Raw genomic sequence first — 13082 nt, forward strand, 5'->3', positions numbered from 1 at the left:
CATTGTAAGAATGCGAGCAAGATTGTTCAAGAAACAAACGTCAAATTCACCTGGAAGTTAGCGTAGAGGCAGAGAAAAACAAAAAGTTTGACAGACAGGTGACTAAAACAAGATTTATAAAATAAAACAACCCAACAATTTGTTTTCGATAGCCAGATACACAAGCCTCACTCAGACAGAACCTTTTAAGCCAGGACGTCATATCGAGAATATTGAAAATGTCTGCTGATCAGAAAGTTAAAAGACTGCTGAGAAACAAATTTATGAAGAGATGGGAATGTGTTGTTGGATCAGGTTCCGCATCCGAACTACTTCTCCTGACTGAATAAAGAATGTTGACTTCGCGGAATCAAAAAACAAAATCTGAGAGGGAGATGGAAAGTCAGATAGCAAAATAGATTAAGGATGAGTTTCGACAAAATGAAATATTAAAATTTAACGACACCTCAACAAATTAAAATTCAACACGTTCAACAAGGTTCTAAACAACCACATGACTGCGACCAGCAACATTTATTTGAAACCGGACATCTGAAAGTTAGTGACCAACAAAACGGTCATAGAAATAATGAATGGTCGAGTCGACGATTATTTTTTATTCACTGTTATTCGACCTCCATATTTTAAAAATTATAAAACTATTGACCACATGATATTGCACTTAACCTATGGCAAAATTTTTTTCGTTCGTAATGAAATGTTAAGTCGTTAAGCTGCTAAGTCGTTTAGGAAATTAGATCAATGCTGCTCAAAGGTTACCATTCAATTTGATGTTAGCGTGTGTGTTTGTTCATTATTTTAACTGTAAGGTACATTCCAGTAACAAATATGTTGACCTCATCTAAAGACAATAAAAGTTTGTATGCTAATGATCATTTTGAAGGTTCGAGTCGGTTATCATGAAGCATTTTAAAAAATAATGACAAATTGTTTTGTCAATCAACTAATTGAATTTATCAATTAATTGATTTCTTATCTAATTAATTAATTAATTGATATTTTATCTAATTAATTAATTTCTATTTATTTATTTAAATAAATAGGCAACTGACTTGACTAATAAGGAGGCGACGAGAAGCAGGCAGCCAATGCAAACTCCTACCATGAATCCGATGCCCACTGCCACTGACAAGCCTGATTCGTTATCAATTTTTATATTTTCATTCATATTTGATCATGTACAATTAATTAATTAAATTTCAAATTAAACTATCGTTAATTAAAACGTTAACTAAATTTTTAAGGTTCAAAAGGTTAAAGGTCCATGACACTTTCCTAAATTCAGAGGAATCAACAACACACAATCACGAAGCTTGCGAAACAGCACCAGGCTATCTTTACCACTAGACATCCACTCCACACACTTCATTCAACATTAATTAATTTCGTAATAGTTTCGAAGTATTTATTTATTGTTGCTTATTTATTGATAGAATTGTTGGCTATATAGCAGTTACGCAACAATGGATCTATTTACATTCTACGTGAGGAAAAGACAGTTGCTTCCACTTTAATTAAAGTAGAAATTTAACATTATAAATAACAGAAACCTTTTAAAAGTTCATTCGCTTACTCATTATTTAATTCATTCACTCACTCGTTCGTACTTTCTCTCACTCAATCGATAACTTTAATAAAGTCCTTTAAAAATTTTATACTACTACTCATTTCATCATCGTCTTCTTCTTCTTCTTCTTCTTCTTCATCATCACCACCATCGCCATTGCAGTTGACACTGTTTATTCCAGTTACATCATCACTCTTTTTGTGGTTGTAATCATTACAACCATCATCATTATCATCATCGTCATCATTGCCACCATCATCATCATCATCACGACAACACTTGGGAAGTTCGCCCACCCATTTTTCACCATCGCATTTGAGTCGGTAGATAATTTGGTTATTAATAATATTATTATCATTATTGTTGATGTTGTTGTTGTTGTTGTTGTTACGACTGCATAATTTTTTTCCATCGCTGTTATTCGAAAATTCCTTAACATCATTGGTGTCCAGTTGTGTCATTTTTGACGGAAGGACGATTACGATGACGACGATTATTATAATAATAATTATTATTAATGTTGTTGTTGTTGTTTTTGTTAGTAATGTTGTTGTTGTTGTTTTTGTTAGTAATGTTGTTGTTTTTGTTAGTAATGTTGTTGTTGTTGTTTTTGTTAGTAATGTTGTTGTTTTTGTTAGTAATGTTGTTGTTGTTGTTTTTGTTAGTAATGTTGTTGTTGTTGTTATTATTATTATTATTTCTGCAGGCCACCATCAGTTCATCTGCCAGCCTCTCCAGCCACATCTTTCCATGCGACTCGGGCGTGACGCAACCTGAAACTGTCAAGTCATGAATATTTAACATCGGTAATAGTTTAAAATAATAATAATAATAATTATTATTACTATTATTAATATTATACATTAGTATTATTGATAATGATATGATTAATAATAAAATGATAATAATAACGTTATACAATAATACAAATAATAATGACATTAACTCTAATTCGCAACATAGCAGGCAATCAAGAGGGAATCACTCCCGCAGAAAGGCACTGGCACAAAATTCTCCCACAAGTCTCATTCAGTCTCTAGTTCTAACAACAACAACTGTTTAGTAGAGAAACAGTCAGCCTCAACAGCAGCAGCAACAACACCAATCTCTCCGTAGAGAGGCAACCACTCCACGCCACCAAAATCAACCAGACAAGACTCTGAATAGACAGTTCTGAGATATTCACACATTTGTAGGCAAACACTGCAAGTTCAACTAAAATTCTCGCCTAACAAACAGCCAATGAAGACTTTTCATACCCTCAGAAATATGATCAGACCTCAGTCCGTATATCAACCTGTCGAGAAAATATTGAGCATCTCTAAATTAAGATGGTAAGGCAAGAAATCACACAGTCCAACCAAGCTGACAAATAAGCCACACCATTCGCTGAACCATGTGGTGAGTTGAAACCTTCTATTTAATTTCATCCCTAAGGTTAACAACATCGGATCCAATAATATCCGACAGAGGCAGAAGATTTACAAAATTGTTCACTTTCAACAACAACTCACAAACTTTTAACGGCAAAATACTCCAATATATATATATATATAATATAAATATATAATATAAATATATATATATATATATTTATATAATATAAATATACATATAATATATAAGCTAATTTTGAAAAGTGATAATAATATTCCGAACAATTAATAACCAAGAATTTCGAGGAGAAGTCGTTCTTTGAATGCGAAATTGTGGCTGTTGATGTTGTCGTTGTCGATGATGTTGTTGTTGTTGTTAATGTCGTTGTTATTGTAGTTGATGTTGATGTTGTTTTTGTTGATGTTGTTGTTGTAGTAGTAGTTGTTGTTGTTAATGTCGTTGTTATTATAGTTGATGTTGTTGTTGTTGAGGATGTAGTTGATGTTGTTGTTGTTGTTGTTAACGTTTTGGTTTTCAATGTTGTTGTTGTTAATAAAACTAATGTTATTGTGGTTGATAATGCTAAAGAGCGTAGTGTTACTGTGACTGTTGTTTTGGTCAATAAAAATAATGTTGTTGTTGTTGTTATTATTATTGTTATTAGTAGTAGTGGTATTGCTGTTATTAGTGCCATCATTTTCAGTTTTGTTGTTGTTAATGGTTTTAATAACGGTTTTATTATTAGTAGTAGTAGTATTGGTTTGTTTGTTTATGTTATTTTTTGGTAGCATTGAAGCAGTTAACCTCTGCGTTATGTTGACGATAATGATGTTGTTGTGTGAGTTGTGGATGTTGTAGAATCGGCCATCAAGTAAGCACGGGTTGATATTTTTCATTCTGTTGTTTTCGTTATTATTATTGTTATTACCATTATTATCATTATTATAAATATTATTATCATTGTTATAAATATTATTATTATTTTTGTTGTTGTTGTTGATATTGTTGTTGTTGTTGTTGTTGTTGATGTTTTTGTTCTGATCGTAGATTTCTATGATTAAATTACATTGAATTTCGTCTCGTAATTTATTGTTGTTGTAGGGGTTAACGATATTATTATTATTATTATTGTTGTTGTTGTTGTTGTTGTTCCTGTCATTATCATCACCACCATTTTCATCATCGTCGTCGTCGTCCTCATGGTATTGGTTTAAAATTGTATACGAATTTATATGCGATTCTATCGATATATTATCAGCATTATAAATGTCGTCGCTGTGAACATTATTGATGTTGTTATTATTATTATTGTTATTGTTGTTGTTGTTATTATTATTATTATTGTTGTTGTTGTTGTTGTTGTTGTTGTTAAACATTTTTTTATTAATAATATTATGAACGTAGTTACTGGCGTTGTTGTTAGTGTTAATGTTGTACTTATTTTTATTATTGCTATTATTATTATTATTGTTGTTGTTATTGCTATTATTATTATTATTGTAGTTGTTTTTGTTGTTGTTGTTATTGATGGTGTCTCTTCCAAATATGTACAAATTTATTATCGCTTTCAATCCAGGTCTAAATTTAATGGTCAAAAGTGTTGACGACGATGATGATGATGATGCTGTTGTTGAGGATGATGATGACGACGACGAAGATGATGAAGATGAGGACGTTGTTCTTGATGATGATGATGATGAGGAAGATGATGATGGTGATGATGACGACGAAGATGATGATGATGATGGCGAGATGGGCGATTTATTTTGCTCTGCATAACCACCGGCATCTAAAAGAAAGTAAAATGGGAAACGCTCCACATTAATTTGATGCCCGTGATGATGATGATGATGTTGTTGTTGTTGATGTTGTTGTTGATGTTGTTGTCCTTCGTTTACGATTGATACAGCTGTGAAAATTGTGATTAAAAACTTACGATCGTTGCAGCATGGTAGTGTTGTTGGAAGTGATTAGATTAGTGACGTTGTTGAAGATGATGGTCTGATGATGATGTTTTGAATATCAAATGATAAAGATGATGACAATAATAATGAAAATAATGATAATCGTCCTTACCAAAGCCCGCATTGTACTATCTCATCATCATCGTCTCAAATGATAGTCTGAATATGCTCTCGTGATGTCATCCCGACAAATGACATCACCACATCAAACTAACTATCCTCCTCACCACCACCACCACCATCATCATCACCATCATCATCATCATCATCATCATCATCCCCATAACGATTGATGTCATTGGAGCCATCGTCATCCACTAACCTGGAACACATCTATAAATAGCCATGAGATGTGACGTCAGATCACGTGGACACGGTTGAACGACCTCTCTCAGTTTAGATACAGGCACTGTGCACTTTGACCTTGAGTTCAATCAGTCAATCATCGCTTGCTTGTATGTTTGTTTGTCTATTTGTTTGTTTCTATGTTATATTTCACCATGTTTGTTTGTTTGTTTGTTTGTTCGTTTGTCTGAATTCAGTGTACTTGGTGTCGGTGTATTTTTTATAAATTACATTTTCATTTTGTTTTAGGGAATTAAGGATTTTTTTTTCAATCCTTCAATCATCAATCCATCTATCTATCTATCAATCCATCCATTCATCCATCCATTCTACCGTCCATCCATCCATCCATTCTACCGTCCATCCATCCACTAATCTATTAATACCCAATCCGGGCATTGGCCAACCTTCCGGAGCAGAGAACGTCCAAATCACTGATGACGTCAGCGCTGCATCCCAGATATCCATAATCTTTGGTTACACATCGGCCTAATTTCATGCGACCGTAACTTGAGCCAGGGTTGATTGAGATTTTAATGTGAAAATTTATGTTGCTAATATTGTTAGTATTGCCAATATTGATATTATTATTATTACTATTATTAATTTTATTACTATTATTCTTTTTATTATTTATTTATTATCGTACATTTTGAATACATTTTATTGTTATTCATTTTATTAGACATTTATTATTATCATATGATTTTTTACTTTGTTGATTGAAAAAATAAAATTTGTTCCCATTATTTTTATTATTGTTATTATTATTATTATTATTATCATTAATCTTATTTATAATAGTAGTAGTAATGATGGCGACGATGACGTCATGTTATATCATAACATTGTTAAACATCAACAAAATTAAAAGATGTGATGATGATGATGACGATGATGATGATGATGATGATGATAAAAATGATGACGACGACGACTATGATGATGATGAATAAAATATTGTAGCACCTCGCCTGTGTCATTATGATTACGTTTTCAACTTTTATCCTCTCATTTTCGTCTACGTTACTAAAGTGGTGGTTGTTGTTGCCAACAATGTTGTTGTTGTTGATGATGATTTTGTTGTTGATGATGTTGTTGTTCTTATTGGTGTTGCTGTCAATAATGTTGTTGCCAAAAATTTTGTAGATGGTATAGTTGTTATCAATTTTGTTGTTGTTGTTTATGTTTTCAACATTGTTGTTGTTGTTTATGTGTTTATCATTGTCATTGTTGATGTTGTTGATTATGTTTTCATCATTATTATTATTATTGTTGTTGTTGTTGAAGCCGTTATTAATGTTATTAATGTGACTGTAACCGTAGTAGCCAATTTCAAATCTATGGTTGAAATCATTTTCGAGCCGGTTGTAATTGTTGATATTATCATTGTTCTTCGGTTGTTGTTGTTGTTGCAGATGTTGATGTTGTTGTTGTTGTTGAAGCTGTTGTTGTTGTTGTTGTTGATGCTGTTGTGATAATGTTTCTTCACAGGAAGCTACAAAAGTTTCAAATTGGCAGTATTCATGGCAGGTAACCACCACCCATTCTATGTGTTTAGGGTAATAAATAATGTTTACTGCTGTTGCTTCTGTTGTTACTATTATTATTATTATTCTTATTATTACTACTACTAGTACTACTACTACTACTACTATTACTGCTACCACTACTACTCTACTACTAATACTATTACTACTACTACTATTACTACTACTACTATTACAACAACTATTACTATTACTACTACTAATACTACTACTACTACTACTAATACTACTAATACTAATACTACTACTACCACTAATACTCTACTACTACTGCTACAACAACTACTGCTACTTCTACTAGTAATACTACTACTACTACTGTTACTACTGCTGCTGCTGCTACTACTGCTACTGCTTCTTCTTCTACTACTACTACTACTACTATTACTACTGGCCCGAACTTCGCGGAGGCAATAAATAAACGTTGACTCTGCATATGAAGTCGGGATGATTGGAGGTGTTTTATGTAATACCAATTCGTTTTGTGTATGTGTACGTGCATGTGTGTGTACGTGCATGTGTGTGTGTGTGAATAATTGTATGTAGGTTTATTTGTTTGTGTGTGTGTGTGTGTGTGTATGTGGGAATATTTGTTCGTAGGTTTGTGTGTGTGTTTGTGAATATTTGTATGTGTGTATGTGAATATATGTATGTAGGTTTTTGTGTGTGTGTGTGTGGTGTGTGTGTGTGTGTGTTTATAAAAGTATTGTTTGCTTGTGTTAGGTTTAGGTTACTTATCTTTCAAACGTCTGACTTTTTAAACGTCTGCTGTTTGTAATTACTCCCAACTTTTTTTCAACAATCATAATGTCTTGGTCCACGAAATCTAAATGACTCCCTAGCATCCTTCCAATTTGTAAATGGCCACAAACGGACACACGCACGCACGGACGGGCATCACAAACAACACGACTTCACACACGGTTTCATCCACGTACTCTTGTCATGCCTGCAAACAATCAAGGCACGGAAAAACACACAGTTGAAAACAAACACACACGTTCAAACAAAACACACTCACACGCTAACAAGACACACTCACATACAAACAAAACACTTACATCATATACAAACAAAACACATCGACATACAAACGAAACACACACATATACAAACGAAACACACACATATACAAACGAAACACACACATATACAAACGAAACACACACACACACACATACATACACACACACAAACACACATATATATATATATATATATTATATATATATATATATATATATATATATATATATATATATATACAAACAAAACACATCGACATACAAACGAAACACACACATACACAAAACATAACCAACACAGGTACAAAAATACAAACTCAGACAGACACGCAAACATTCATGCAGCTATATAAAAAAACACACACGCACACAAAAAACACAAACAAACACACACATACAGATACACATACAGACACACATACAGACACACGGACCTACATGCAAACACAAAAATACACACTTGCACACATGCATACACGCATATGGAGGACAAACAAGCGGACATGGAAACAGAAAAGTAGATTCCCTATCCGGCCATCCGAATCACAGAGCAGATTTGTCAGCACTGGTCACGACTGGCTGATTTGTAATCCTAAATGTCTCCTACGCATGATAGGGCTTCCTCTTGTTGTTTACATTTTGTTTGTTGTTGCTGCTTTTGTTTTTCTCGTTTGTATATTTTGATGATGATGTTTCAAAATGTGTTGTTGTTTTTGTTGTTTGTAATATGTTGTTGTTGTTTGTAATTTGTTGTTGTCGTTTATAATTTGTTGTTGTTGTTTATATTTTGTTGTTGTTTATAATTTGTTGTTGTTTGTATATTGTTTGTTGTTTTTTATAATTTGTTGTTGCTGTTTATAATTTGTTTGTTTGTATATTTTGTTGTTGTTGTTTTTTTTGTTTATATTTGGTTTGTTGTTGTTCATAATTTGCTTTTTGCCTCTGTTGTTGTTTTTATTTAGTCGTTGACGTCGTTGTTGTTTAATGGTGTTAGTTTCAGTTTTATTTTGTATTATTTTCCATTCACTTCTGTGCGTTTGTTGTTGTTTTATAATTTTGTTGTCTGCTGTGGTATTGGTTGTTTATATCTTAGTTATTAACGTTAATGCGACAGCAATTGAGTTTTGTTGTTGTTTATGCTCTGTTGTTGTTTACTCAATATGTTTATTTCGTTTGTATTTTTTGTTTGAGTTTGTATGTTTGTTTTTCTTTGCTATGGTGTTTGTTTTGCTGTTGTAGGCAACATTTTGGTAGTTAGTTTTTTGTTTGTTCATATTGTTTTTGTATTTTGCCTGGATGTTATTTCCAGTTTTGTTTTTGTTCATTACCTTCTGTTGTTGTTGTTGAATAATTTGTCGATGTTTTTAAACGTTTATGCCATTTAAGATGATGCTTTGTTCATTTTTCGAAACGACGATGAAATTTTTCTTGGTGCTTGCTTTCCAATGTTTTGTTATCTTGGGTACCCTAAAATTTTTGTTAATTTTGTTCAATAAATGAATTCCTTCGTATTTTCCATTGTTTCCATTAAACTAACAGGCTTGTCATAGATAGAAGTAGTTTATTTTTCATGATTTTGTTGTTGACGTCAACCAAAACTCATTTGCAGCAGCTTCGAAATGACAGACGCTCACAAAAATTAACAGAAAAATTGAAAGTATATGAAGCTACTTTCGAATGTTTCACCCTAAATTTTGATAAAAATCTGCAAGTCTACAAAACAACAACATTCACCACCACAACAACAACCCCAACAGCAACAACAACAGCCACCACCACCACCACTACAACAACAACACGTTTTTACATTTGTACGTATAGCTTAAATTGTAACTGCCGATAAACCATTTATAAAAATTGTTGCAATCCTCTAAAACAGCACATGAATCAATATGGAAAAGAATTATTCAAAATAAAGCGACCTAGACTTTAACAATAACCACAGCAGCAGCAACAACAAAATCAACAAACATTCAATAACAGCATCAACGACACCGTTAACAACCCAGCGAAAACAACAACAACATTAGAATAACCATAAACAAAACCACAAACAGAGAAAAAAAAACATATATAACAACAAAAACCTGACTAACGGCAACAAAGAAATCTAACAACAACATCAACAACAACAACAATCTAAGAACAACAAAAACAACAACAACGGCAACATCATCATCATCAACAACAACAACAACACATAAAGACGATTGGTCAGCAACGAAACATACTACACGCCTCCTTCACAATTCACTTAAATGATGATGAAGGGAGACGGTGATGATGATAATGATGAAAAAGATGATAATGATAGAGTTGATGGTGATGATGGAGAGGATGATAGTGATGATGATAATGATGAAAAAGATGATAATGATAGAGTTGATGGTGATGATGGGGAGGATGATAGTGATGATGATAATGATGAAAAAGATGATAATGATAGAGTTGATGGTGATGATGGAGAGGATGATAGTGATGATGATAATGATGAAAAAGATGATAATGATAGAGTTGATGGTGATGATGGAGAGGATGATAGTGATGATGATAATGATGATAATTGAAGACGTTGATAATGATGATGATGAGTATAATGATGATGATGATAATGTTGATGATGACGGTGATGATGATGACGTTGATGAAATAAAAAAAAATCAGTTCAAGAAAATGAAAGCCAATACATTTTGGAATGATGACTCTGATGATGATGTCAAAGATTTTTTTTTATTGTTATTGTTATTATCACTGTTGTTATTATATACTCCTTATTATTATATATTCCTTTCATTATTATCATCGTCATTATTATTATTATTATTATTATTATTATTATTATTATTATTATTATTATTGTCGTTATTATTATTTGAGACGCCATAATAGCCAGCCCATAAAAGTAAATAAAGAAATCTCTGTCATGGTTGTCGCATCCAAAAGAAATAATAATAATAATAATAATAATAATAATAATAATAGTAATAATAATAATAAGCAGTGATGATGATCATTGTCATCGACATCACAGGGTATAGTGATGATACTGAAAAGTAATCTGTGTCATAGCATAGATGAAGTTTAAAAAAAAAGAAACATAATAATTATAATATAATAATAACAACAATAATAATAATTTTTAGTGTAATTGTAGATGTTAAATAATGTTGAAAAGTAGAAAAATACTAACAACAACAGTAATAATAAGAAAAGCAAAAAGCGTTCACACTTACAAACATCTGGACATATGTACAAACAAAAGAACACACAGACAAAAAAAACTTCCGGTCACTTCTGGGACCGGAAAAAGATCGAAAAATCGCTGGCTATTTACGCTCTTTTTCTTTGTATTTGTCAACATGTGTAATTCTTAAGGGTATTTGCGCATATATATGTACTTACATAATATTTACATCTAATATACACAAAGGATAAATATCTTTTACACACACACACTCACACACACATACACATACAAACACACACACACACACACACACACACACACACACACACACACACACACACATACATATATGTATATATTGTTGACGTTCCTCAGAGGTAAAGATGATGTACGTGCATCAGCCAACTCAGCATGCACCGTGAATTATTGGCGTAATTTCAATCCTTAGTGTTCAGATGAAAGTTAAATTTCAATGCCACTTATTTTTTGTAATTTATCTTGAAATTTGCTTAAAAAGTCCTTGTTGGCAGCATGCAGAGGCACAAATATGATGCACGCATATATATCAATAGATACATTTACTTATGCATACATAACAAACATGCATTAACTCCCACAAAACACGTATACAAGTCAAGAAACAAATGAAAAATAAAAATTGAGTTTTCTTCCTCAGGCCTCCAGATTGGTATCTAATAAAACAATTTGAATCCAACTTGGAACTCAGGGACTCCACACGCCATAACCTCGTTCACGTCAGCTTTTATTAACTTAACTTCTGTCTATGTGTGTGTGTGTGTGTGCGTGCGTGTGTGTGTGTGTGTGTGTGTGTAATTATGTATGAGTTGTTTTCTCGTTGTGTATATGTATATGCAAGTGTATATATAAATAAATATATATTTAGGTATATGTATAAATATATATATATATATATATATATATATATATATAGTTTTAACTTTAAGAACACAATAGATATCTGTATTTGCAACGAAAAAAGAGCTTGAAAGGACTCACACATACGATATTGTCGGACTGACAAACCTAACGACTAAAGCTAACAATCTCCAATATAAAATAAAACACCACAAACTAACGAAGTGATTCGTGGGAGCTATATAATGGGAAAACCTGCAATAGTATTCTGGTGGGCTGTTCAGGTGAGTCCCCGGTAGAGACGAAACGCGTGTCCAGCCTATCCAAACCAACACTATTTTTTTCACACCCGCTCACTGCTCTTCCTGGTTAGGTGTTCTCATACATTAGTGCCACCGCAACAACATACATACATGTTGTTGTATGTTTTGTCTGTTTTTATAAATATTTTTTGGCTATTCTCAAATGTGGTTGTAATCAAGATGACATTGTACTAGGTTCAAATGCAACATTTATCACTTCATGTGGCATTTTGCGTACGTGAAGTATACGTGTGTGGCTTTGGCTGTTGAAACAAATTTAAGTACGTGATTTTTTAAATTTAATAAAAAGTTAATGCATTTTTCAATAATATATGCTGACCAAAAAAGAAAACATGTTCCTAACCTCTCACAGATAAGCTGAACAGGTAAATGAAGAACGACAATATTGCGATCATTCTCACCGATGGTAAGGTTTTTTATTAAAACATGTACTTTTTGTGCTGGACAGGTATGAAAAACTCTTTCGGTGTTTAACGTTCAAAAGCGTTTACTTCAAAGTAACTTAAATATCTATTAAAAATAATTTTTATAATGAATTACTACAAACAGCGTGATATTGGTGAATAACGAACCCTTTTATTCATTACAACGCTTATGGCTAGAACGAAAAGTTTTGAATTATGTTACAAAAGCAACAGCATCGCCTAGAAAATTTCTCATCCAAACAATTCATTTCTTTGTTCATTCGTTCACTCATTCATCCATTTACTTGCCATCGATCGTTTATTCATTCAATCCTTCTTCGACCAAGCAAATGTTTCACGCTCTGCCGTCCTATGCACCGGGTCTTTATTTAAAATACGTGCAACCACAGATATATATATATATATATATATATATATATATATATATATATATATATATATAT

General features: G+C 32.3%; 2 protein-coding genes across 2 annotated transcripts; one reads left to right on the forward strand and one right to left on the reverse strand.

Moving 5' to 3' along the window:
- Positions 1 to 218: 218 nt before the first annotated feature.
- Positions 219 to 2360, forward strand: HELRODRAFT_181012 (hypothetical protein; the record flags this gene model as incomplete). Its single annotated transcript, XM_009030280.1, has 4 exons — positions 219 to 294; positions 479 to 537; positions 1044 to 1178; positions 2274 to 2360. The coding sequence occupies 4 exons, from the start codon at positions 219 to 221 to the stop codon at positions 2358 to 2360; spliced, it is 357 nt and encodes a 118-aa protein (XP_009028528.1).
- Positions 2361 to 3228: 868 nt separating this feature from the next.
- Positions 3229 to 11758, reverse strand: HELRODRAFT_181013 (hypothetical protein; the record flags this gene model as incomplete). Its single annotated transcript, XM_009030281.1, has 6 exons — positions 3229 to 4568; positions 5231 to 5331; positions 5661 to 5762; positions 6223 to 6698; positions 9157 to 9159; positions 11732 to 11758. 6 exons carry the CDS (start codon positions 11756 to 11758, stop codon positions 3229 to 3231), a joined length of 2049 nt encoding a protein of 682 aa, XP_009028529.1.
- Positions 11759 to 13082: the final 1324 nt, after the last annotated feature.

This window comes from Helobdella robusta, assembly GCF_000326865.2.
Source record: "Helobdella robusta unplaced genomic scaffold HELROscaffold_66, whole genome shotgun sequence".
Taxonomy (NCBI): domain Eukaryota; kingdom Metazoa; phylum Annelida; class Clitellata; order Rhynchobdellida; family Glossiphoniidae; genus Helobdella; species Helobdella robusta.